The sequence below is a fragment of the Lagopus muta genome, chromosome 4, assembly GCF_023343835.1.
Source record: "Lagopus muta isolate bLagMut1 chromosome 4, bLagMut1 primary, whole genome shotgun sequence".
Lineage (NCBI taxonomy): Eukaryota > Metazoa > Chordata > Aves > Galliformes > Phasianidae > Lagopus > Lagopus muta.
Genome location: NC_064436.1, coordinates 64,579,883 through 64,607,461, shown reverse-complemented (window position 1 = coordinate 64,607,461; position 27,579 = coordinate 64,579,883). Strand labels below are relative to the sequence as shown.

Here is a 27,579-nt window from a genome sequence, read left to right as displayed (position 1 = left end):
ATTAGGACTGCTGTGAATATTAGCAAAGTGTTTTTGTTGTCACAATGCAGGAACTTAGTTTTATATCTTTTTGTTGGTATTTTCTTGTTTTACAAGAATTCTTGGCCTTGGTTACATTGTACTCCAAATTAGTGAATTCCTCACCTAGAACTTTATCGGCATTTTAATTAGTCTGATAGTAGGTACAATATTTGTATATTACAGTTTACTGTGCCATACTTCATTTTGTTCTTAAACAGCAGGAATAGATAACAAAACTAATGGCTTGATCCTTGTATCCTAGCTGCTGCTTCCAGATAGAATGCTCTAAAGAGAAAGCTCATCATTACCAGGATTATTTTATACCATTTTTAGCTGAGGTAATGCTCTGAACTGTTAGGTAAGGAACAAAGACAGTGAGAAAGGCAGCAAGCAGTGAATATGCAGGCAGAAAGACTTCCAAAGAGAGTAAGGGACTTTTTTTTTTTTTTTTTTTTTCCAGTAGTACAACTAAACTTCATTAGCAATAACAGAAGGTAGATTTTCATAGAGTCCTAGGGAGACTGCAACCAGGAAGCAACTGGAAGTTGATGGACTACAAAGGAGGATGGGAGAGAGAGATCTATCCAACAAGATGGTGTATAATTGGAGGGAACAGATTTGCTTTCAAATTTATTTACTTTTTATTTACTCAGCCTTTCCCTTATGAAGAAAGGCTGAATGACTTGCACTTGTCTAGCCTGGGGAAGAAAAGGCTCCAGGGAGACCTCGTTGTGGCCTTTTAGTACTTGAAGGGAGCTTAAGAGCAGGAGGGTGACACACTTTTTACACAGTCCAACAGTGATAGGACAAAGGCAGATGGTTTTAAACTAAAAGAGGAGAAACTTAGATGTTAGGATGTTAGATGTTAGGAAGAAATTCTTTACTCAGAGGTTGTTGAGGCTGTGGCACAAGGTGCCCAGAAAGCTGAGTGCCCCATCCCTGGAGGCATTCAAGGCCGGGATGGATGGGGCCCTGGGCAGTCTGATGTGGTGACTGGCAACCAGTCCATGACAGGGGTTGGAACTCGGTGATCTTTAAAGTCCTTCCAACCTAAGTCATTCTGTGACTGCTGCTGAGCCTTTCACCAAGTCTCTGGTGTGGGTGAGGAAGTGCCCTGTTCACAGGCAGTTTCATCCTTGTCTGGGTAGAGAGAAGTGCTCTAAGCTGACCTCCAACCAGCAGCACAGGAAATGGGCTGACATAGTGAAGCCAGGCCAGAAATGTAAATGCTGTGCTTGAAAAATGAAGTTCCATGCTTAGTTATGACAAACTAAAACCGGCAACTTAAGCTAGTAGGTGTTCGTGAGGGACTAGTTTCAAACTGGAAGCTAATACTCTGATAGAAAAATCACTTGTGCTGAAAAATATTGATTTCTTTTTTTTATTCTGTGGAATTGCCATTGCTCTAGGCTAGACATAATACTTATTTTTATTACAGTGTCAGCGCAGTGTTGTTAGAGGCTTCTCACCTCTGGCCCACAAGGATGTATATGTTAGTCCCAAAACACTGTTGACATTGCGATGTTGCATTATTGAGTGCCATTGTTAAGCTGAGATGTCACACAAAGGTCTGTCCTGTCTGTCTGGGGAGATACTGGGCAAGCTCAAGTGCTTAATTTATTGGACAAAACCTTAAAGGTTTCTAAAGCTTTTATATACCAAATGTCACTAAATGCTTTTATCCACTGCTTATTATTTCTTTCTTTTTATTTTCTTTTCCTGTGCCTCGGAATTTTCATTAGCCTTTAGAAAGGCTTTTTTTGGTTGGTTGGTTTGGGTTTCTGGTTTTGGAAGTCGGGGGGAAGGTTGCTTGGGTTTGGGTTATTTTTGCTTTTTTGTTTGGTTTGTTTTGCTTTGCTTTGCTTTTTTGCGTCATGTCTGAGCAGTGCTGCTCTGGAATATGCAAAGTAGAAATCCACCATAAGTGCTTTGGTCTTATGACTGACAGCATCATTTCCTAATGGTGACAGCTGGAAAAATGCCAAACAATAAAGCTGAGATATTGGTTGCGTAATTAAATTCTACCAAAATCTTCCTATATCTTTTTCTTTTTGGATAGCAGTGGTTCTTTTCATCCTTGAGTGGTTGAAGAGGAAAACAATTACACAGAAATGACACAGTTTGTGTAATAATGACTGTGTTTTGACAACACTATCGTTGATATTATATATCATTTTTAAAATGAGTACAAATTTTGTAATTCTAACTAATGTCCACAAAACGGTGCTTTGGGCTCTTTGGTCCTCAAACAATGAATCAGGAGGGATTACACTGACCTGCTAATCTGTAGTGTTCATCCTCTTCCAATAGTTCGCACACAGGAGCAAATTAAGTGCCTATTTTTTGTGTCAACCCTGCAGAGTATCTGGTTTTTCAGCCCTTAGTGACTTGTTAACAAACAGGTATCAGGACAGGCTGGTGAAGGCAGGCCGCTGGCCAGTCAGATGTGAAATAGCATCTCTTTACTAACTACAGTATTGATTCCCGCCTACCCCTGCAAACTGTGTAATTTTCTTTTCCCTGCTGCTAAACTCAGTAACAATGTATGAAGAGCTTTAGGGGCCCATCAGTGCTCAAAAAGGCTGTTCTTCCCTGGCATTCTATTGATTTTTCTCAAAGGCTTTTAAATTGCTCCTTCATTTTGCTCAAACGCTCATTTCATCTCTACTGGATGCCGGCATTTTTTCGTTGTGTTTAAACAATTGCTCCATTCACTGGGTTCCTAAACTGTGACGCCTTCTTATTACTGGGAGATAAACTGTTTAGACAGTTTTCCTTAATCTTGGATTAATCGTTCCTGTATCTGAATTGTACTGTTCTGTATTCATTCAGTTCAAAAAAAAAAAAAAAAAAGCCACTGAAGAAACCCATCTCTTCAAGTCTTATGATCTATCAAGTATACAGGTTCTATTTTCTCCCTCTGTGATTCTCCTGCCAAGTTCTGCACGGCTCCATTTTCCTCATGCTTTTGTTGTTGTTGTTGTTGTTGGATTTTAACCTCCCTGCTTTTGCATATCGTACCAATAGGTTTGATCTAACCAATCTAAAGCTGGCAAATAACTTTGGCAAATAGCTCTGGGATTCCTAAGCACTGCATTCTGAAGTACCTCTAGCCTTCTCAAACTGTTAGCAGTATTTGTCATGTTTTGTACATAAGTGAAATTGTCATTTAGAGCTGTACATTTTCCCAAAGATGTTAAATGAGAGTAGAGGTTTGGTGTTACAGTTTCTACAGTTTCTGCTGACTTACTTGAATCTATATGACACATGGCTGGTTATTAAAACAAGGAATTTTGACTTTCATGCTGTGTGGGTAACATTACTCTCAAACTAAATGCTCAACATGTTTATAAAGTGGTGCAATTTTCTTGAGTTTACATAGATATCTCCAGGTAGAAAAACTGACTGTCCTGTGGCCACATGTTTACTTACTGCTGCTTTTATCTTTCATTCTTGTACTGGTGTGCAAAACTGTGCTAATGATGGAAGATAAGTGCTTCCTCCAATTTACAGTCTAATTCATTTATGCTTATTCCCATGGTGACTACTGTGCTCAGAATTCACTTAGTGGAGTTGGATTCTGAAGCATTAAGGATTTTATAAAACTGTAAAACAAGTTTTTGAAGAAAGACGTTCACATGGGCTATTGTCAAGAAACCTGATTTAAATAATGAATCTGATGAAGCGTGGTATAGTTAGAAAGAGTGAACCTTTCAGATGCAAAATTGGGCTTATGGCAACAAGGTCATGTCTTATTCAAGAATTACATGTCAGATGCCAGTTACATTTTGAAGCAAATAAAATCAAATGCAGAAATGTTACAATATTGCTATTTTATCATATTTTATATAGGTAGTTACCTGTTATTCTGCTCTAAAATTGACAAACTCCATATTTTTCATTTTTAAGCTTTTTTTTCAGAATTTATTCCTGAAAATAAGTTTCACAGCTACATTGTTGGCACTTTGTTCAGTTCCTAAATAATGATTGCTGTGTTTATGTCAGCTCTCCTGCATGGAATATTTTCCTTGAAACTGTGTTACTGTAAAAGCTTAAGTCTTCATACAGAACAGTTTTATCTACAGCAGGTAATAGATACTGATCCCAGACTGGCAGGGCTTTTTTGTCAAGGTCTGTGGTTTTGACTAACTGCTTTATCCTCCTCTCCCTTCATGTACACAACTTAAAGCACTGACTCTGCCCTTGCCTAGGGGCGACAAGAACCTTTGCCTTAGGTAAGGCTGCAAATTCTGCTTAGGCTTGAATTTTCAAAGTGCCTGGTTTTTCTTATGAACAGAGTGGCGGGATCCAGAATTCATGAGAGAAGTCGAAGCAGCCACAGGAGTGGATCTTGGTTCCTCTAAAAATAATGGGAGAGGAGGAAAAAAGAAAGGGAAGAAGAAATACCCAAATCTGACAGACCTGAAGCAGCAGGCTAACACTGCTCGTTCCCGGCTTGAGAAGATAGTCTTCAATAAGTAAGATACTTATGTTTTCTAAAGCTTGCTAAATTATTGTTTCCCTTTATTTTAGTACTATTTTTGTTTCTACACAATAAACAGCTTCCTTTGCCAGTGGAAGAGCACAAATGCCTTTTGTGCTGCTGGAGAGTAAAAGCCAGGTGACAGAGGCTATTTCTTGGAGTATGATTTGCAGCTAATTTATAAAATTTTCCTATTATTTTTATCATCATTTTCATCTATTTTAGCCTGTAATTGTTGTAGTGTCTTCTTTGGATGAACATTTATTAATGGATGGATGGATGCTACTGCATGCATACAGAAAGCATTGGATGTGGAAAGAGTGACACAGTTTACAAACCAGACACACTGTAGTAGCATGGATGAAGTGAGAACAAAGTTGTTTTTTTTTTTCTTCTTGAAAGCCTGAAATGGGTTGTCCTAAGCAGAACTGTAATAAAAGTGTGTGTCTGAAATCTTGGCTTTTCCCATGTGGTTGCCCTCAAGCTTTTCAGAGACCTCTTCAAACGTTCCTGAACTTCTTTGCTCCTGTGTGTCTTCTCTTGCTCTCGTGTGTATTAAATTTGTAGCTCAGTCTGTGCAGTGCTTCCCAGTACAGTGCACACACAGCAATTCTTTGTCTGTATTATTCAGAGAGATACTGCTAATGCATTTTCTTCTCCTTTACTGAGAACACAGTCAAGAAAAATATTCAGATCCTTGTGGTACAGTGTTGCTCACATCATAGCACTGTCAGTACTTCTCCTTTTCTGCTCTGCACAAGTGCAAACAGTGGAAAATACTTGGATTGAAAAGCAGCAAATACTCAGAAATGTTAAGAACCTAACGTAATCATAACTTCCACATGTTGAAGGCTAGGCACTAATGCACATGATTATTTATGCGCCCTCACCCTTATTTTCAAAAATGCAACCAATAGCTATTTATTTGCAAGAAAGCTCGGCTTCCCTGAGGTAACCATTCAAGGGATAGATTGAATATTCTAGCACTTTGCCCTTGACATTCACACAACTTGCTGGCTCAAGGTAAATGGAGTTTTGAAACTCACATAGTTTGTAAGTAGCATGATTCCACTGAAGGAAGGATATTACAGAAAAGCAGTCAAGTAGCACAGGGCTGCTACTCCAAGCGTGGCACCAAAGTGATTTGTAGGATGTCTTCCTCTCCCAAAACAGGTTTGTGAATGTGATGCTTAAATTCTAACAAGTCTCAATGTAGAAATTCAAGACATTGTCGGTTAACTCTGTACCTCCAGACCTACAGTAGTAAAAACATGAACCTGCGTTGCTGAAATGCTTCAAGCTACTGTTATTTAGGGACCACTAATTAATTCCAATAACTCCAGTAACTGCAGGAAACATGAGCCTTGTAGAAATGTGTTTGCTTAATTTTATGACTCTACAGATGGAACTGCTTTTTTTATCATTCTGAAACAATTTACTTCTGGAAAATACCCCATGCTATCCCCATGGATGCCCTTTGGCATTTAAACATTTTTGGCAAAGATGTGTTCATGACTTACATAGGCATTCATGAGAAAAAAAATTGAAGCAGGCTGGCTCAGATGCAAGTGGGAGTCCACAACCCTCCTACAAGCTGAATAGGTTTTAAAATATTTAGTAGCACCATAGGCCAGCTCTCCTGCACTGTTTCTTGTATGTAGTCTTGGTTAGGTCTGTTTGCAACAAAAACTTGTCTGAGCATGCTCTGGTCTTCGTCAGAAGGGAAGCAGCTGCAATTACTTAAAGTTGTTAAAACTGAAGTAGTCAAAGCAAAGTGAATAGAGGAAGGTTGTTAAGTCAAAAAAGCAAAAATATTAAATCATTAGTGACTATTCCCTAAATATATTGTATGACTTGAACAGCATCCAAGATAATATTTGTTTGAATTCAGTTTTCCCTTTTATGATGCAGTAGGTATAACAGGGCTAAATCCATACTGATTTCAATTACAAAGTAGATCCTTTCTGTGACAGTTTCATGTTACTTGATCTTACAGTTGAAAACCATGCTGTTGTAATAATATGAATTTGATATCAGCTTTAATGAAATAAATTTCAAAAGCTGTTTTTGGTTTACTCTGCTCTGTGCTAATGATTATGAGTGTGTGGTAGTGCCAGGTATAGGGAATCAAACCTGTCATGTTTTAATAGGTTTCATGCTTTGCAGCACTAAACAAGATGATAACCTTGACTCCTTATAACAACCCCAAATTACTTGAAATGTATAGGTGATAAACCAAGGCTCTCATCTGCCAATAAAGTTAAGTGAAATTGCACAGAGATCATCAAAGTGGGATCTCATTTCATTTACAGTATCACACAATCCAGGGGTGCTAATGTAAAAACTACATGACATGAAAGTGGCAAGGCCACTCGCCACTGCTAAAGGCTCACTTTTCTCCTACCAATTAGGCAATATTTGAAGAGCAAAACCATGACCACGTTTTCTCTACTCTGTTAACTTTATTGGCAGAATTTTGTTAAAAGAAACCCACTTTCAAGGGTTTTTTTTTTCAGAATGCTAGCTTTGATTACAGTTGCTGCTGAGAAAATCTTTAATCCTGCTATTTAGAAGCACTATTGAGAGGTATCCTCTGTTTTCAGATGTTTCAAAATAGCTTTTAAAGTTAAACCATTAAAGGGAACAGTTAGTTACAACAAAAGTCAGATTGCCTCAGAGGTAACCAGGGGAGCAGAGCTGTAGTAGTGTGTAGACCTGATCCTGAGAAGGGTCACATCACCTGGTGGATGCCTTTTTCTCGTTCTACCAGCCACCCTGCAGCATCTGCAGAGAAAGGCAGACTGCAATAGTGTGGAGGCTAACAGACTCGAAACCATCCACTTTGAGTGAAGGAACAGGCAGACTGTATTTCTAGAGTATAAATGGAGACATCAATCAGTGCCACATCCTTAAACTGGATGGAGTCCCTCAGACGAAGCCCTTAGCTGATGGACCTTTCTGAGCAGCAGAACACTGAGATCTTTACAGAGAAGGAGTGGCAGATGACTTCCTTTCCCAGAAACAGTGGCAGTGTGATGACATACCTGCAAGTATCAGTCTCAGCTGTTTGAGCATTTCTGCTAGAAGCACCCAAAGTAACTAATAAAAATTGGCAGTCTGGAGTCCACTGAAGAATAAAATACCTTGGGCATCCCCTACTTAGCTGTGCACTGTACCTTTCAAAGGTTTTTGTAGAGACAGATACACACACAGCATTCTCTTGATTGCTACTGCTGCCTTCCCAACTAAAGCTCTGCAATGTTAATTTCTCTCTGCATATGACATTCTCTCTGCTGTTTCCTTCAAATCGTGTTGTGCTCACAGATGAAACAGTTATTGCTCAGCAGTAAGGAGGCTGATGGTGTAAGAGGTTCTAACTCTTCACACAGCTGATAAAACTGATTTTTAGGAACTTTGGAAGGAAGTTGCTAAATAAGTTACAGTTAAACTTTCCCTTATGAAAACATTCTAGATTTTGCAGGTTATATTTGATAGGTGTTTCTGAGTATTAGTTTAGTTTTTTCATCCTGTTAGGTATTTTTAGTTGTTGGTTTTTTTTTTTAACCTGTAGAAAGGATAGATGCTTTTGCAAATCAAGTTTACATGTGACTATCAGAAAATAGCACTAAGAAGATAGAATAGACAGCTATTAAACTGAAAAGCTTTAGATTGATTTACTCCTGCTAATAAAATCATTGCCAAATTAAACTATTTGTATTGCTACAGCTAATTTGGTTAACAAGACTGTGTTCAACTCCAGTGCAGCATTCACAGGCCTGATAGCAATTTATCTTAGTTCATTTTTCCCTCAACATTTATAAATAATCTGAGATTCCATAGAATCAATACAAGAGCCTTTATATATTTTTTGTTTCTCTTGCAGAGGTGCTGTCAAACGAGTGGTGAAAGCAATGAATCAGATGGACCAGAGAAAGCATGAGAAGTTTGCCAACCAGTTTAACTACGCACTGAATTAAGTTGTAGCAAAATGCAAAGAAGATGAACAAAAGTGCAACTGTACAAAGCTTTAGCACAGGCCTCCGTGTTTGAAATACTATGCTGTGTGAATTTTTACTGGGATTACTTTTTGAAGTGTTTTTAACTTCTAATTTATTTTACAATTAACATGAATTTTGGCAAAGATGTGATAGTACATAATGGACTTAATACACCTAGTGATAAGTATTGGAAATTTACCTGAAATAGAACTTATTTTATGACTTCTGCATACTCTGAGTAAGATGTTCAGGGCCTTTTTGCCTTCCTAAGGGACCAGTATCATTTACACATTGTTTGCCAGCACAGTTGTGATTTGCCTTGACTTTCGTACCTTCAGAAAGATGCCTTAGAAACAGTTTGATTTTCACTCGAGGTGGTAACATGCAGGCTATTTTCTCAGCCTTACATTCTAGAAAGACTACTGCATCAAGCAGCCCCCTAGCTCCAGCACCTATGAAGGCTTCTTGCACGTGAACTGGAAAAAGCCAAACACATTCATGATCAGAAGACAACAATTTGATTTCAGCAGGTTTACAAGCCATTTCAAACTCAGCAGCTGTGGCATCAGTGTAGAAGCTGAAATTAAGTTGGTCTTGATCTCCTTCTTGACTTCCCACTAACTTTCTGAAATGAGTTTGGAAAGCATATTATGATAAATTGTGGAGATAGTTAAAATGTGCTGGAGTTTAAGAGGTGCCAAAAAAGCTGCATTACAAAGAGGTTTTTTAAGAAAATTACTCAGGTGGCTTACTGAGTAAGTGAACTGCCTGACTTCAATCAGCTAAAAAAAAAAAACAAAAACAAAAACAAAACCAGTTACATTAGTTTCAATCCTAGGAGTGCATGCAGGGACCTAAAGGCATGCAAACACCTGAATTCTTGTAACACATTGGATCCAGGTGCTTGGTGTCTGTGGGGCTTATTATTGACAGTGTTTAGCTCAATCTCTCATAACTGCTTTGCTGGCTATCATCATCATGTCAGAAGTAGAATTAAATGAAATAAACACTGACTGGTTGTACTCCTGTGAGGTTTCAGACAGCTTTATCAGTGAAGGAAGTTGGGAGTATCAAGGAAGATAGTGTTTGAACTGAATTTCAAAACGAAAGTAGAAGTCTTCAGTAAAACACAGAACACAAGTTAGAATGGATTCTTTACAGCACCAGTGTAGTTACTCACCTGCTTGAGATACTTCCTTGTACAGCAAGAGACTCCCTAGGAATTTAAAATGAAATCCTGTGTAGGTTTTGACCACCTCAGACAAGAGCTGATTTACAGCTCTGCCATGTATCTGTTGACTTGCACAAGTACTGCTAAGAAAGCAAGCAATGATTATTTGATCTTCCAGATCTTTGCAGTTTGGAAGACTTTTTTCTCTCCAACACATATTTAGAAGAATACTTCTGCACTATGACAAATAATAAATAGCAGCTGTTAAAGCAAGAATTTCTTAGTTATTTACTGCACTGGAAACCAAAGCTGTGTCTACTGGCCATCTAGCTAACAGCGAAGGCTGCAGCTGAAAGCACAGGCTAGGACCATACTCATCACCAGATCAGCTGAATCAACTGATCAACTGGTTTTATTTATTGGCAAAGACAAAAAACAAACAACAGCAGAGCTCACGTACTTGAATGCAATGTAGCTCAATGGACACTGATATTACAAAATAGTCCATATGAAAGTTCTTGGTCTTGGAGATATTAATATTTATGAGAGTAGTTCCATCATTGGAGACTTTTGAGCCTGCACAGACTGAAGGTCTTCATTTGTGTAGGTGTGTTTCTACTGATCTCTGTAAAAAAAAAAAAGGGGAGAAATGGTGACATGCAATCTTTTGACATGAAGTATCAGCACAAGCAAGCTTCTGGGAAACAGTGGGCATACTTCAGCTCATAGAGTTTCCACTTTGAGTTTTCAGTAAAACAAAAAGCTCTCATGACCAAGATTAGAAAAAGGAATGGTTTAAAGCTGTGAGAAAATATGCCAAGCAAATTATACTCATCTACAATGCTTCTTAAGAGTCGTATAAGTTCTAGAATTATCAGCTGAAACTTCTTTATTCTTGTTTTGAGGCAAGGATTTTGTTCTTCAGTTAGTGACAAGGATTTATACACCCACTTGGGTATGAAGTGTTTCTTCATGTTTTGGCCTTGAAGCAGGAGAGACGGCTGGCTACTCAGAAATGCACATCAAATGCACTGCCTCCTTAACTCTACCTTTATGTTAGCCTGACCTTTGTACCATTAAGGATCTTCCCTTCATCCATAGTGTTTGAAGAAACACATGCTTCCCCTCCCACATTAATTATTGCCTCATTTACTCAAAGGCTTTGCCAAGTTCCACTTTTAGGAGTATACATACAACAGATTTTGCCTTTGTAAACATCCTCATTAGAACTGGTCAGACATAATTCAGCGAAATTTAAGAGCTTTCTCCTTTTTCTGGGTTCATCTGTGGCTCTGATGGAGAAAAAAAAATAAAGACATCTATCACCAGTGATATCAGAAAGCAAGAACTTCTCCATGCTTATTCTTAGTAGAGCATGATTGCATCTGGCAAGTAAAATCTCAAAAGGAAGAAACTAGCATGTATAAATTTGGTGCTGATGAAGGTGGGAATGAAGGCGCTGACCTCTAATAGAGAGCACAGTGACAAACAGGTTTGGTATGAAGTTGGAGCAAAATAAGAGCACATCTCTCTGAAGTTACTGATATAGAACGATGGGGCCATGCTCACCTCTTACATGATAACTTCCAGTTTTATTATCAAAACTTACTTCAGGATTTGCTGAAAAATTCTATTAGAAAAGTGTAACCCTTAAATGCTCTTAAATTGTATATACTTAAATAAGAAAAACACAGGATTTGGTTCTGCATGGACAATGTATCATACTGTGTAAAACAATCTGTAGGTTGGTGGCATCTGTATGTTCAATATGACATGAAGGAAAACAAAAGAATATTTAAAAAGTTCAAATTAAAGCACTGTGAAAGTGGCCGATAAGGTTGTTCCTTATTATAAAGAGCTGCTAGCCAGAGACAAGAAATGCTGAATCAGAAGGTAAGAACATCTGGATGTTTTGGCAGCACTTAGGTGATGAAAATGAGTCATTAAAGCCATGCCTTTTGAAATGATACTACCATGCTGAAAAATACCATGCCATTACAGGATAATCTGAATGCCAGTAACATAGAAATGAACCATCTGCAAATTGTCCCAGAGGATGTCTAGGTTCCTAAGCCTAGAAACACAGCCAAAACACTGCTGAAAGTTGGACTCAAGGTCTCACCTGCTGTGGGTGTCATTGGACTTCAGATCTAAGCCAAAGTTCTGGTTTAAACCTAGCAAGACTAAGGGAAAAGAAAAAAAGAAAAAAAGAAAAGATGAGCATTTAGGAAGGTTTGATCTGATGTGCATTTTCACAGCAACCAAACGCATACCTTAATATTTGTTTTTAAAGAGGCAGTGGGAATCAGACACTTGAAAGCTAAAGTGCTGGAGCACACATCCAGGAGACAGTTCCCATCACTCATTCTCCTATGGGAGCTGATCTCAACCCAATGGAGCAAAATATGCCTTGCATAGGAGACCAGCCAGAAGGAAAAAATAAAAAATTGAGCCTTCTAGACTTAACCACAGTCCCTATGTTGGGGCTGGATCCTCATCCCCATCCCTACACGCCTGCCCATGAAAAATACTGCTAAGCATCTTAGATTCAGGCAAGAGTTTGCTCACAGTGATAGTTGTCATTGGCTAGAAGATCAGCCCTGAGGGCTTTGTGAGAAAGGTATTACTGTGACAACTACTGGAAAGCAATTTCTCCGTGTTGGTTTTAAGACATTTGAAGAAAGTAATTAACAGTGTCTTGCAAGGACAAAACAACTTCATGTGTTTGGAAGCCTGAAGGGGTGTCCTTCACCATGTGCTGCCCTGAGGACAACACTTCAGAGCTAACAGTGCACAGCAATATCCATATTGGAAGTTGAGAAGCATTGGATAGCATAGGTTCTAGGCATCAGGGAGAGTTAAACAGAAGCAGAAGGCAACAAGGCAGAAAGAGCAGAGTCCTTCATCACAGTAACCAGAACCAGTCAACACCTAGAGCTTACCTGGCAGTTCAACATGATAAAAGGCAGGTCTGGAGTCAAGTCAGCTAGGGACGCAGCAGGTAAGGTACAAAGCCAAGCACAGAACAGCTCAGCTCAGCAAAAGGACTTTACCAAAGCATAGCTTCTCCACAAACTGAAGGATGGAGACTTCACAGAATCTTCTGAGTTGAAAGGGACCTTTAAAGGTCATCTAGTCCAACTCCCCCACAGTAAATAGGGACACCTACAGCAAGATCAGGTTAATCATAGAATGGTCTGGGTTGAAAAGGACTACAATGATCAAGTTTCAACCCCCTGCTGTGTGCAGGGTCACCAACCATCAGACCAGGCTGCTCAGAGCCACATTCAGCCTGGCCTTGAATGCCTCCAGGGATGGGGCATCCACAGCCTCTGTGCAACCTGTTCCAGTGCGTCACCATCCTCTGTGTGAAAAACTTCCTTCTCTCAGAGCCTGGTCCAGCCTAACCTTGAATATCTCCAAGAATGGTGCTTCCACCACCTCTCTAGGCAAACTGTTCTTTCTTACATCTCTTCCAGTTCAGCTGATTTCATGGCAGTCACACCCAAGGTCATGCAGCTGTGCCATATCAGTATTGCAAATCAACACCTGGCAGGTGGTGGGATGAGGCTGCTGATGAGAATTACTGACAAAGATAGCTAAATGGAGAAAATAGAGCCTGTTGTTACATTCAGAGCACTTGGAGCATCCTTAAATGAATGTGACTATGGTCCTTTCTATTACAAAATCCTCTATAGATGTTGGAGGACTTAAGGAAGAATGTAGAAAGCACCATAAGCAAAGTGCTTTGAGCAGCAGCCTTGATCAGGAACAGCCTGGACCCTCTCCATCCAGCAACACTGATGACTCCTTCAGCCGAAATCGATGCTAAAGATCCCCAAACACATCCCCTAGAAAATACATGTAGATGGGCCTGTCTAGCACATGGGCAAATTATGACCTATGGGAAAAGATAATTGCTGGTCTAGCTTCAGGTGCTGTTTCTGAAGGAAAAGAAGGAGATAAAGTTAGTAATTACTCAGGTTTCTGAACTGGTGCTTTCTCTCCTCTTCCTTCAAAACAGATCAAATGGAGAATTAAATTGTACTCCTGTTGAACCTTTCCTGCAAGCTCAGCTGTTGCTGATGATGGTACTTCAGTGCCTGATCCTAAGTTGCTGCAGCAGAAACTCCTCCCTGAGCTAGCAGACCTATAATACCAGCATTAATATGTGAAATACTTTTTTTTTTTAATTTAAGCTCAGCCTTGTTCTTTCCAAGAGCAGTAGACGTGCCTTTGCTTATCTGCCTGTTACTGCCCTGAGCAAAACCCCAGCTACAAAGTGCTCATTACACTTTTACATTAACAGCAGGAGTCACTTTTGTCAAGGGGTTAAGGAAAAAGATTGTTAAAATTGTTTAAATACGGTACTAATTAGTTTAGATGTAATGAAACAGCATTAGGCATCCGGTTTCTTTGCAAGGGATTGTTGGATAACCATTTCTGCCGATGCTGCAATTTGCATAATGACAAGGTGTTGGCATTGCATCCACCATTAATTTGCTATATTTATAATGCCATTATGGATCCACTCTTATTCACACACACTATAAAAGATATATCGAAACATAATACACAATTCTGCTTGTTTGGAAATTGCTTTTGGATATCTTTGATTTTCTGTAATAGCATTTTTGTCACTTGAATGCTAACAGCACCAGGAGGAGATTTGCCAGACACAGTTCTGAGCCCTGAAATTCAATATTGCTTCCAAGTGAGCATGAGCCTTTATTTTCCTGAATCCTGAAGAAGGGGAAAGTGGAAGCATGATCAGGAATGCTCAAAGCAAATACAGTATTTCATCCAAACACTTAACTACAAGGTGCATTGAGTCCTTTAAGTTCCAAACATTCTTAAAACATTACCAAATCTTCAATAGATCTTAGTTAGGGCAGTTTGCTATTAGCACTGTACATCAACAACCAGTTGCAAAGCCATACCAGCAGCCCATCAAAATGCTCCTGTGCTTTTCTTCCCCTATGCAGTCTCTAGGGATCAACTCAGAAGAAATAAAGCTTGTCACCCTACCTATGGTAAGGTGGAAGGATGGGGAAGTCTCTCTGAGCTCAGCTGTGCAGGGCAGGCTCTTCCACTGTGTGTTATAGAATCACAGAATGTCCTGGGTTCAAGAGGACCACAATGCTCATCCAGTTCCAACCCCCTGCTATGTGCAGGGTCACCAACCAGCAGACCAGGCTGCCCAGAGCCACATCCAGCCTGGCCTTGAATGCCTGCAGGGATGGGGCATCCACAGCCTCCTTGGGCAACCTGTTCCAGTGCATCACCACCCTCTGTGTGAAAAACTTCCTCCTAATATCTGACCTAAACCTCCCCTGTCTCAGTTTAAAACCATTCCCCCTTGTCCTATCACTATCCACCCTTGTAAAGAATCTGTGGTTGTAAAACAAACAGGAATTGGGCATTAATTGAAATACATGTAGTAAGGCTAGATTTCTTTTTCTGTACTGGGAAAGCAGTAGATTATAAAAGGGGTGAATCTTTATTGTGTCAATCGTCTTCTCACACGTATTTTTGTAACTTGCAGTTCTCTGTTGCAGTGTCAGCTCTCATTGACTGCTTCTGTATAATGTCACTGGTTTGTGACAGTGCAGAGAAGAAAATACAGAAGATAGTGATATTTTTAAAATGAAGTCTAACACTTAAGGTGGGGTGTTGGTGTTAACTAGCTAAAGATCTGTCATACACCAAGTTTAAATTAGTAAATCATATACTGGACTTGGCAGATGTTTGTCACATTGCCTGAACCTGCATGCCCAGACTTCTGGGTCCTGGACATGAGTTGGTCTGTGTCCTTGGTGTTTTCCTACAGGTTCAGGGTGCATGCAGAGGATTTCTCCTGAATGGGCACTGTAGTCTTATCAGCTCTGGATTTCTAATGCTCGGATAAGCTCAAGCATTGCTTTGAGGCTTTTTTGTATGATGAATCCATGTGCCTGTCATACAGTGTCAGACATGGAGAAAGGGCTCTTCCTGCCTGGGTTATTTGCACCATGACAGCCATCATTCTGTCCCCCAAGTTGTGCAGGTAATGTGACCATGTGCAGAACAGGAAGGTCAGAAACAAACAAACAAACAAAAAGCTTACAGAAGTGCATCAGGTAGAGAAGAAAACAGTTTATGTAAACCCACCTTATGAGAAAAACTTGTTAGGATTGCATTTGTTTACTTGCTTGTCTCCTTCATGTTCAGTGTCCACTCTGATCTGTGCAAAATTCCCAGAGTCTGGCAGATCTTCAAATATAATTTAAAATGTTTTATCTACTCTCTAGAATAGCTGTGCTTTTTTGCTTACCCTTTGAGTCACAATCTCAAGAACTGTCCACACACTGTAAAACTTAAATGAGAATTTAAGTTAAATATGTCAATGTTAGAGCAGGACTATTTTACATACGTAATACATGAGGTAGTGGATGTTTGCCCCCTGTGCATAACCATGTATTGTTCAGGAAATAATTTAAATGAAGTTTTGTATGGAAAAATTAACATTTTGCTTATTTAGTGTATGAGCAGAAATGTGAAATGTGACTGCAAGTTCAGCCTCAGCCTCAGGGTTTACAGTATATGAAAAAAAAATCTCATCTAAAACCAGAATGGCACTTTTTTTCTTTTTTTTTTTTTTTTTGTGGTGAGGAAATATAGAAGACTGGTCTCTAATGAATCTTATATAATTTCATCAGCTATGGTGTGTAAGCAATGAGAGAAAATATTTCAAAATATTTTGAGTTCTCTCCCAGTTACTTGAAGCAGATCTGTACTTGTGTGCTTTTTCTCTTATTTGTTCTTAAGATATTTAATGCAATTTATTCTGTGAACATTAACACCTGTTCTATATAAGCAGGAATATTCAGAACAAGACAAAATAGATGCAGATTCCTTCTCTTTCTGTTTAATTCTGTCACAAACACGGTAAACAGTGGTAAGATGCAATTAGTGTCTGAATCGTGTCTCACAAAACAGGCTTGCAACCTTGGATTTAACTGAGAGTCATAGAATCATAGAATGGTTTGGATTGGAAGGGACGTTTAAAATCATGTAGTTGCACCCCTCTGCTATAGGAAGGGACACCTCCCTCTAGACCAGGCTGCTGACAGCCCGATCCAGCCTGGCACTGAACACCTCCAGGGTGGAAGCATCCACAGCCACTCTGGGCAGCCTGTTCCGGTGTCTCACCATCCTCACAGTAAAGAATTTCTTCCTAATGTCTAGTCTTAACATTGAGTTTTGTGGGAATTTATTTAAAAATGTGCAGGGGCAGGGACATGGGCAATGAAGTGAGGACATTCAAACAGGTGGGAGCATCTGGCACCAGTTGCTGAACATTTACACAAAGGATGTTTCTGAACCAAAGCCCCACGCGGATACCACCAAGCTTCTCCCTGGCAGGCACACAGCCTGGTTACAGGACAGTGGTCCAGGGAGCACCATCTGAGAACTTAATCTTCAGTGCTGCTCCTGCTCATACTATAAAAGGCCTCTAGGTGTGGGCTGTGACTTAAGACTGACTACATGGTACACAGTCTGTGTGCTGGGAAAGCTCTGCTACAGCCAAGGCTTTTTGGTTTTTGTATTGACTTCTATGTACAGAACATCAACTGGATGAGACATCCAAGCAAGAATTGTCAATAACTTCCTAACCAATGCTAAGAAATACCCCTCAGAGTCTGTTTTCAGCATTGCCTTAAAATGTGAGAAGCCTTGTTAAGATGGATTTAATGACTGCGAATCTCAGGCTGACTCCTTTCTCCAGCAGCTGGGAGTAATAACGCTCACACAGACAGGTTTTGCTGGCAGGAGGCTAAGTGACTCAGAGCAGGAAAATCATCTGCTCCAGAGCTCCGAGCATTTCCCATTTAGCACTGGAATACTTTTCAGCTAGAGGAACTGCTTGGAGTTCCCTCTGTGTTTGCTATTTCTCTTAATGAAGCTGTTTTTTTTCTCTAACGAAGCCCTATCTGAGCTACAAACACCAGCACTAGTAGTGTTTGCTCAGGCCTGGTCAGCAACAGGTTGGTTTGACAAGTTTTCTCAGCGACCCCTCCCAGTTCGTCTGTTTTTCTCCTGTCAGTTGAGAGCTGTGCAGCCCTTAACAGAGAATCATAGGATGGCCTGGGTTGAAAAGGACCACAAGGATCATCTAGTTTCAACCCCCTGCTACGTGCAGGGTCACCACCCACCAGACCCGGCTGCCCAGAGCCACATTTAGCCTGGCCTTGAACCCTTGTAGCGTTCTCACTGAAAACTTACTTCGGAACACTTTTTATCACAACTCTTATCACCAAACGCAAACGGGTTCGCACGGTTCTGAAGGTCGAGAGATGAACTCTTGGAACAGGACGAGGGTACCGAACCTTCCCTGGCGCTGAGGCCGGGCCCTCCCGCATTATAGCGCCCCCTGCCGGACGCACCGCAGCGCCGCGTTCCCGCCCAGCCGCTCGGCTCCTTGCGAGGGAGGACGGACGGAAGGCAGCGCGGCTGCCAGCGGCTGGGATGTTCTGTAAGAGCTCCTTAAAATCACGCGAGGAAAAGATGGATTCGTGAAGTTACCTTAGGAGAGCAGCCGTCACGTTTCTGAGCTGAAAAATAAAACAAACAAAATCCAGACACAACAGTGGGAATCGGGAGTTCCCTTCCGTACGAACTTTGGGATCACATGGGGAATGAGGTCCCTGCAGCCCGTTCGGGGTGGAGGAAGCGGCCCGGCTTTGCAATTAAGAAGAAATAAAATAAGGGTGATAGAATTGATACTATTTTCAAAATCATCAGCGGAGGCGTGATGGGAAGATTGTTTTATTTGCTCAAGGGCCGGGATATGAGCGAAAGAACCGGTTTGTTCTATTTACACAAAGCCAAAATATCGGACTATCCGTCAACGGACAGAGAGGAAAAAAAAAAAAAAGAAAAAAAAAAGGGGGGGGGGGGGGGGGGGGGGGAGTGGTCCTAACGTTGCAGAGCGGAGGTCGGCTGTTGGCGAGGGACGGCCACGGGAACACGGGAGGGCAATGGTGCCTCTGCATTAGAAGAAAAAACGAAGTTTGTGAATAGGAAACACGCGGCGCAGTTCCCAGCGTAAACGCAACGAGAAACAAAACCCCCGAATCGGCCCTTTTGCCTTTTGTGGGCGTTTTCCTGCAGCCCCGCCAGGAAGCAGCAGCCGGCACCACGGGTTCCTCCTTCACGTTTATTGAGTTAAAGTGTTCAGCAAACAAAGTGCTCTCTGTATCATCTTCCCGCCGTCATTCCCATCCCTTATACATTAATTATAAAGTTAAAACTTTTTTTTTCTTTCCTTTTTTTTCTTTTTTTTTTTTCTTTTTTTTTCCGTAACGACCAGAAATATACAGAAATGCAGAACGTAAAAACGAAAGAAACCCAAAGCCCTGCAGGCGAGGGGGCTTCGGTCGTCGCGCGCGGCGCTGCGCCGGTCCGGTCCGCAATGCTCCGTGCGCTGAGGTAAGAGCCCAGCCCGCCGCCGCGCCCCTCCGCAGGGGGTTCCGCAGGGGGTCCGTCGGGCCGGACCGGTCCCCTCAGCAACCGAGGGCAGCGCGGGCTGAGGGCTGGGGGAAAGCGGCGGAGCGCGCTTATAGGTGAGGGGTGTAGAAAGCCGGAGCGCCGTAAGTCTGCGAGCCCAGCACGAAGGGCGAGAGGACGGCCGGACTGGGCAGGAAGGGCAGCTGGGCGGCGCACACCAAACCCCCGGCCGGGTGACCCGCGTAGCTGCCGGGCCCGTGCATGGAGAGCGGGTTGCCCATGGGCGGCGAGTGGCTGAGCGGACTGAGGCCGCCCGGCAGCGCCCCTCCGCCCAGCGCCCCGCTCCCCCCCGCCGCCCGCCCCGCCACCGCCGGTGGGCGCGCTGGTGTCGGCGCCCGGGTTCTGCTTCTTCCACTTGGTGCGGCGGTTCTGGAACCAGATTTTCACCTGCGTCTCGGTGAGGCTGAGCGAGAGCGCCAGGTTGAGGCGCTCGCACACCGACAGGTACCGCGTGGACTTGAACTTGTTCTCCAGCGCCACCAGCTGCTCGTAGGTGAAAGCTGTCCGCGCCCGCCGGGGTTTGCCCGACTTGGAGTCCGAGCCCGTGCGCTTCCTCTTGGGCTTGGGCTGCTGCTGCCCTCCGCCGGGCTGCTGGGACGGCGGCGGCTGCTGGGGCGGCGGCGGCGGGGGGGGCGGAGGGCCGACGGCCGCCTCGGGAGCCTCGGAGTGCTGCGGGACCGCCTCGGCCTCGCCGGGAGCAGCCGAGCCGCTGCCGGTGCTGCCGCTGCTGCTGCTCTCCTCGCTGCACAGCTCCTCGTCGTCCTGCAGCTCGCTGTCGGGGCTGCGGCTCGGCCGGCTGCTGTAGTCCAGGTCGCACTCCTCGGCCTTGTAGAGCTCGCCGTCCTCTGCGCAAAACAGACAGCAGCCGTTAGACTTCAGCCAGCCGCCCCGGCCCCGACCCCGCGCGGCCCCGACGCCCCTCGGCCTCCCCGCTGCTGCCGTTAGGAGAGGGGAACGGGGGAACCCCGACGTGGGGATGCGGATATCCCGTGCTCGTAGGGTGCGAGGCTCGGAGCTGCTCGGAAGCGGCGGGGGTTGGTATCGGAGCTGCCACTGATGGGCAGGGGCTGGGGGCTGCGCTCTGGGGCCGGCACGGTGCCGCGCTACCCGGGGAGCTTTTGGCCGGGCAGACTCCAGCACCGTGCGGCGGCCGCTTCCAACATCATCCTCAAAACACGGCCGGAAAGGCCGTTCGGGGATGCAACACCGTGGTGCCGGAGCCGCGGGCCAGATCCCGCAGCACCGCTCTCCGTTTTCGGGCAGCGCGAGGGATGGGGAGGTGGGCTGGCGGCCTGAGCCGAGTGAGCAGCCCTGGGGAGGTGGGGCAGAGAGGCTGTCAGCGCTTTTAGCAGTTTTAGTTAGGGAAGTGTCCGCACCGATGGGAGAGCTGCTGGCTTTTGCTCCGGCATTTTTAACCCTTTCTCCGCCTGGTTTGACCTCTTGTCAGTTCGTGAGATGGAAGTATTAAAGAGGAGTAAATACTTGTATTGATTAGCAGAGCAGATACAAACTTAATTAAACTCATTTTGTGTAATGTACAAACTAGTTAACGGTCATTTAATTTATTTGGGTTTATAGGACGCTCCAATTAACGGTCTTCATTGGAGAACAGGCTCAATTATCCGATATTTAAGGCTATCGGACTTCTGCTGATGGTTCCGTCATTGCGAAGCCTGGAAGGAAAGAGCGTTTTCGGGAGATCCGCCTCCTCATCCCGTCGGGCTGCTCCGGCTGCCGGCAGGACAGCGCTGCCCGCAACGTGCCGCGGGGCCACGGCGCTGTCGGAGACACCGGGGGCTCAGGGCCACAGCCGCAGCCCTTCATCCGCGGGTTTTAGGCACCCCTCCGCTTCCCTCCTCTCGGACCTACAACGCGGTCGCAGCTCCGGGAGATCCCGAGCTGAAGGCTCGTTGTACTCGGTTAACCGAGGTGTGCAAGAGAAAGTGGATCGCTCATCTGTCACCCTCACCCCGTGGTGTTTTAGTCGGTTTTAACACCCCCAAAACTGAACCCGTTAGTGCATGCCCTGCTCTGTCCATACCCTGGCACCGGACCCTCACCAATAGCCTAAGGGTGTTTTTAAAATGTTGTCTGTTGAAGGAGCTGATTTTGGCTTGACGTCGGCTCTGGCTGGCTCGGGGAGAAAAAGGGGCAGAGAAGTTTGTGTAACCCACTTTACCCGGAAAACATCCCTTAATAACGCGGGTTTGTTTCGAGTCCTTTCCAGCTTCCTGATCAAAGCAAAAAGTGAAGAGCGAACCCGCCCGACCGCCGCCGCACAGCCGTGCGGATGGGATCGGCTTCCCCCATCCGACACCGTGCGTGAGGACGGCTGTCCCACGACCTGTTCAACTTATTTCACACCATCGTGTGCCATTTTGGCCACAGCAATACACAAGCAGTGCGTGTATCTGTGTGCGTGGCGGTTTCCACGCCCGTTGAACTGCCCGGTCCCGGTCCGGGAGTTTATTTATTCCGGTGAATTAGGAAATCCCGTCCGCGGCTCTATTTAAGCTGCTACAATTTCCTTTTAGCAGAAAAAAATGTTGAACGGGTGCTTTTCGTGACGGAGATGGACGCCGCAGTTGTGGTTTTGTGCTCGGAAGATGCTGAATGTGAACTGAATGCGGAGTTTTTCCTCGGACCGCGCAGTTCTCCGAGCGCCCCGTTCCATCCACTCTCCTTTTGCCAGCAGCCCTCACCTTTCCGCCGTCGGCACTACGGCTGCTTTTCGGAACACCTCTCCTAAATCCAAGCAGTGCCGGGGCTGCTGTTAATTACGGGAGGGAGAGGGGGAAGGGAAGAGGAGAATTAAGTTTGGCGATTTGAAGCAGTCCCGGCTCTGTTTGTGACAACGTTAACGCGTGAGGGCCGAACGCGCGCAGCGGCCGCGGATCCCCGCTCTGTTTGCTGTTAGAGAAGTGATGGCATTGCATTTCTCTCCTTGTCTGGAGATAAAAGTGCGAGATTAGCGATAGGCTCACCTCGTCCGTCTTTCGGATCGCGCAGATCTATTTGCTATGACAAAAGTCGGATGAGCTTAGACGAAGAATTACCTCGGGTACAGACTACTTCAAAAAAAAAAAAAAAAAAAAAAATCTCTTTGGAATTCCATCAACGCTCCGCTCCCGCTTTTGCTTTCGGAATTAGAAACACTCCCGCTCTGAAAGACTGGGGCTGCAAAAAATTCCAGAGCGCTTTCTCTGCTTAATTTAACGGAAAGAGTCGCGCCGTGGTGGGATGGGAGAGCTCGGAGTCCCTTCTCCCGGCCCAGACGCAGAAATCATTTTCCCGTTCCCAAGAAGTTTCTCCCCGGCCCCGCTCCGCGCTCGGGACGCGAACCGCTCCCCGCACCGCTCCCGGAGCTGCCACTGCCCGGAGCGCTCCGCTGTCCCCGGAGCCGCGGGGTTTAGAGGTGACAAACTCGGGATATTTGGACCCAGAAAGAGAAAAAGCAATCTAGAGCTTGGGTCGAATGCAATTCCCGATCAATAGCGAGCCCTAATAAGTGTAATAGGTTTTAATCGAGTAATTATCCGAATTTTGACCCTATAATTTAGATGTTAGGAAAGAGTTTGCAAGGTGCTTGAAAGAGATATGCACAATTCGATAATAGGATATCGATCCAGGCAGTCCTACATGCCACTCTGGGGCGATTTCCCCCATTATCCAGCCTCTTTACGCTGCTAAGCACATTTTACCTTAAATGTAATCGAAGGAATTTAATTGTTTTTCCAGAGATAACCAGCATTTTGTCACAATTAGTCTGATTTGTCCTAAAAAAAGCCAAGGGGAGAGAGAAAATTGAATCTGTCGCCCAGAGCAACGCGTGGGGGGGAAGGGGAGAGAGGGTTCCAAGGCTGGGGAGAACATACATAAAAGTCAGAAATGCCTCGAGAGCCCCGGGCGGGTGGGAGGGAGCGGGCTGCCACCGCAGGGCCCTCCGGCAGCTCCGACCCTTTGGGTCCTCCTCAGCACCGGGAGCCGTTCAGGGTCGGCCCGGCCGGCGACGCAGCCTCTTCCCCGGTGCCGGCAGCGGCCCCGTGCAGCGCGCCCTGCCCCGCCGGGGTAGCGCACCGCCGCTCCGGGTTAAGCGACCGGGTGCTGCCGTCGGGCTGCCCCGCACGGAGCTCAGGGAAGAGGAACACAGGCAGCGGGGCCGCCCAAGGGAAGCTCTGCCCGTAGCGGAGCGCTGCGCCCGGCCCCCACCTCTCCGACCCCCGGCCTAAAACTTAGTTCCACCTCCATGCAGCTAGCGTTCGCACAGCCTCGAGAACCGAGTGCCCCCGGGCTCGCTGCTTCCCGACGATCTGTAAAAGCACGCGAGCCCCTTCCCGGGCGTCCGAGCACAGCCCCCGTCCCGGGGAGCCCCCACACCTACTTACTGATCAGCTCTGCGGACTTCTTGCACGTGTCGAAATCTTCGGCGAGAGCTTTTGGCTCGGCCAGCTCCGTCCCTGAGTCCTCGGGTTTATCCTCCGCCCCCAGCGTGAATTCGGTCCCCACCGATTTGTACAAGACCGCGCACTGCCTCCTTTTGCTGTTGAATTTGTTAGGGTCCAGGATGTCGAGCACGGAGAAGGAGGTGGTTCTGTGCACTATGGGCAGCGCGGCCACTGCCCCCTCTTGTCCGGGAGTGTTGCTCTGGCCGTCCCCTTGTCTGTCCCTATTCCCAGGGCAGGAATAGAGCGGCAGCTCTCCGCCGGCCGAGAGCCTTTGCTCCCCATGGCTGTCCATGCCTTCCCCGCGCACGCCGCACGGCTCCCCGCCGATGCCCGCCGCGGTTGCGGGGGCTGTCACGGCCGCGGCTGCCGCTGCCGGGATGGAGATGTCACCGACCTTGTCTCTGCTCACATTCATGACTCTTCGCAGAGCCCCTCTCCGTTGCAACTTCTTCCCCCCCCCCCCCCCCCCCCCCCCCGCTCCCCCCGCTCCCCCCCTTCTCTTTTTTTTTTCTCTCCCCCCCCCCCCTTCAGACGAAGTTGAGCTGCAAACTCCTCCCCGGCCCCCGCTCCGCGGGCTCTGCGCGCAGGGCAGCCGTTGCCTGCAGCTCCGGCACAGCGCTGAGGCCGGCCGGCAGCCTCCGGGGGAGGCACGGAGTCACGGGGCGATGCTCGGCTCGGAGCCTCCGCTGTGCCGCTCCTTCTTCCTTCTCATCATCCTCACCGGGCTGCCTGTGCTCTCCCTCCTCCCTCCCGCCCCCCCCCCCCCCCCCCCCCCCCCTTCACCCCCCTCAGCCCTCTAAGCGCACATACACACAGAGGCAAGGCTGTATCTTATTTATGCATTCATATTTAGCACTGCATTGTAATTGGCTACAAATTAATCCCTTGCCCATAATAGTCTGTAATCTTCATCACTGGAGGAGAGACGCGGTGAAAGTGTGTGCCGGGGGGAGGGGGGGCAGCGAGGGAGAGCGAATGAAGGATGGCGTTGGCTGTGATATACTTGGCTGTCAGCTCTGTTTCAGCACACCTCCACTCATCTGGAAAGCATCTAAATAGCCTTATTTGGAGAAGTGGGAGGAGATGACGCTTTCTTTTAAATAATTGCGGGATCAATATGAAAGAGATATTATACACGCAAAATGAGAACTTAAGGTCTTCCACCCCTAATAGCGGAGTGAGATGATCAGAAGGGGATTATGTGCGTGTGGGGGCTCGGAGGTGGCAGCCCCGCACCTGTTTCCCTTCCTGCCGGTTTTATTAAATTACAGAAAAAGGAGAAAATGAGGGACGCGGGTTCAGTGGTTGGAGCGGGGTTCGTGGCCGCGGACACGCACACCCCCTCGCACACGCTTTTCTCTTTCTTTTAGCTAATTAATTACGATTAAATATCAAGTGTAAGTGCCAGGAAACCTCTGGGAGAAAATTAATACGTTAACACGGCGCACGGCAAAACAGGGCGATCAATAAATTCGGAGTAACTGGGAGAAAAAGAGCGGTGCCTCCCGTGCGGTAACCGGAGTCAACTTCCACTTTTTTATGGGGGGGGTGGGGGTGGGGTTGGGGGTGGGAGGGGAAACAGGCAAAGAAACAAACATACAAACAGAAACCACGACAAAAAGCCGAGAGCAAAGCCCTCCTCTTATTAAAAGTGCTTTTAATTATGAAAAATGAAGGAGTAGGAATACAAATCATGTGTGAATTGCAAAGCCCGAATTTCTTCTCCTGTCTAATTTCCTTCCCCTCCGTGTGGCCGTATGTGTTTCGATCGTATCAATTTCATTCTTGTTTTGGACGCTCCAGTCGCTATTCGGGGTGAATTAGCTGCCAGGAGGGGAAAAAAAAAAAAAAAAAAAAAAAAAAAAAAAACCAACAAAAAACCACCACACAGGGTGTGTGTGTGTGTGAGAGAGAGGAAAATAGAGAAAGCATAAAAGGAAAATTAGATTTTTTTTTGTCTTTGAGGCTGGTGACACATACAAGGACAGGTCCTTTGCAATTACCGCGGGCAATGATCCTTTAGAAAGCAGAAATTAAAAGTTGGGAGAAATAATGGGTAAAACAATCAGCTTGTAATTTTGGTAGGGCTTGGACATGATTAGTCCATCAGCGGGCTGGGCCCAGGGGAGTCCCGCTGAGCGGGAGCCCACAGCAGCCCCCGCTCATATATTATACACCAGCCCTGAGATTTTAATCAGACACCACAACAGTGTCCTTTCCCTTTTATGACTTTATTACGCTTTATCTTTAAATTATAAATCACCTCCTGGCTTGAAATGGTATGTATAATCTGTGATCATGTGTAGGTAATTACCTCTCCCCCTTTTCCTGACCTTAGCGGCCGGGCCGATGCGAACACGAGGCGAGAGAGAGAAGTTTTAATCTGCGTCCACACACACACACACGCTCACCCCAACACACGCAGCTGCCTGCCTGCTTGTTTGTCAGCAGCTCCGCTCCTCTGTCCTCCTCCGGCCGTGCCTCTCATCGCATCTTTTCTTTCGGATAAGTTTCCTCCCCTTAGTTTGTACTTTATTATTATTATTATTATTATTATTATTTCCTTTCTGGAGACTTTTTTTTTTTTTTTTTTTTTTTTTTTTTTTTTGGATGAGGGTGTGGGGGGATGGGGACAGCATTTATCGCTTGGGCCTCAGAAATGATCCTAATTGGGATTAAACCTATGCGCTCGGCCGTCCTCTCAGGGGCATTGCCCCAAGCGTGCACAGCCCCGAGCGGATAAACGAGCCCGGATTCCCAGGTTTGCGTTCGGTGCTTGGAGGAGAAGCAGCCCGAGCAACGTGGAATGCCCCTTCCTCCCTCCCAGCCTCCGTTCTCGGCGCTGCTCTCGGCTCTTCCCTCCGGGCTGCTGTGCCCACACCGAGCCGGAGCCGGGGGACAGCGGGCGGCAGGAGCGGGCACAGGAGGCACCGCGGCCGGGCTCCTTCCCGACGGGGCCCCCGATCCACCCGGTGCTTTTGTTTGTTTGGCGGCTTAAATCGAGTGTTATAAAGATGTTCTATTGCTCCTAATCACAATTGATTGTCAATTAGAGCCTCATTTGTGCAATCTCCATCCATCTGCCATCTCTGGTTATCTGTTCACCAGAAAGTTAGCGCTGATTATGGGGCCCTAGATGAGTTGTGACATGTAATATCTCTCTGAGCTCGGGCCGGGTGACCGGACCCGTCTCGCTCTAAGGGAAGACAGTCCTTTTCATTTCCCGTGTAGGACGGACGAGCAACAGCCGCCCGGCGGGGAGACTCGGGGAGAGGCTGCCTTTAGGAAGGGGCGGTGGGATGGCAGACACCCCCGTGCTCCCCGAAGAGGGGATGATGGCACGTAGAGGACCCCGCGTGCTGGACTCCGTGCCCCCCACGGAAACGTTTCCTTCTCCGAAATAAATAGAGAAACACGCGGAACACCCTCACGTTTTTACAAGCCTTCCGACCTCGGCGATAGTTATCTCTGTACTTAGGCTGAATTATACCTGCGGGGAGGTGATATTTCCAAAGCCTGAAGGCGCCGCTGGCCACAGCATCATCCAGCAGCCGTCGGCTCCTCGGGCAGCTCCCGACGGGAGCGGCACAGCCCGGTTCCGGGAGGTCCCTCCTCTGCCCCGCCGGAGGCGAACTCGGGAGGTCCCATCTGAGGTCGCATCTCACGTCCCGGTTTTACGAAGGCACGGCAGAGGAAACCCTAGGAAGGCTCTGCCCCAGCCCTGCCGTGCCCGGCACGATAGGAAGGAGGATGCAGGGCACCTCGGCCTCAGCTTCAGGTGACCCCCAGCGCCCTGTGGGGACCGTGGCGGGATTGGGACCGCTCCATCTTTCTCCGCTGCTCTCCTAAACCGAGGCTTCTGACCGATGGCAATGCTCTCAGGGGTGCTGGGGTCAGAGGGGAGCTCAACAA

At 45.9% G+C, this 27,579-nt stretch overlaps 2 protein-coding genes across 2 annotated transcripts in view; one reads left to right on the top strand and one right to left on the bottom strand.

Annotated features, from left to right (window-relative positions):
- The window catches only part of UVSSA (UV stimulated scaffold protein A), a 58,484-nt gene extending 46,929 nt beyond the window's left edge, over positions 1–11,555 (top strand). Inside the window, exons 12-13 of the mRNA XM_048942485.1 lie at positions 4,319–4,499; positions 8,388–11,555. Of these exons, the coding sequence (XP_048798442.1) occupies positions 4,319–4,499; positions 8,388–8,481 (275 nt within the window). The 3' untranslated portion in view covers positions 8,482–11,555. The remainder of the gene's footprint in view (positions 1–4,318; positions 4,500–8,387) is intronic.
- Positions 11,556–19,272: 7,717 nt separating this feature from the next.
- Positions 19,273–24,082, bottom strand: NKX1-1 (NK1 homeobox 1). The gene is given in 4 exon segments (XM_048943245.1): positions 19,273–19,494; positions 19,496–19,831; positions 19,871–20,067; positions 23,608–24,082. Coding segments are annotated over 4 exon segments (1,230 nt in total).
- Between the last annotated feature and the right edge of the window lie 3,497 nt (positions 24,083–27,579).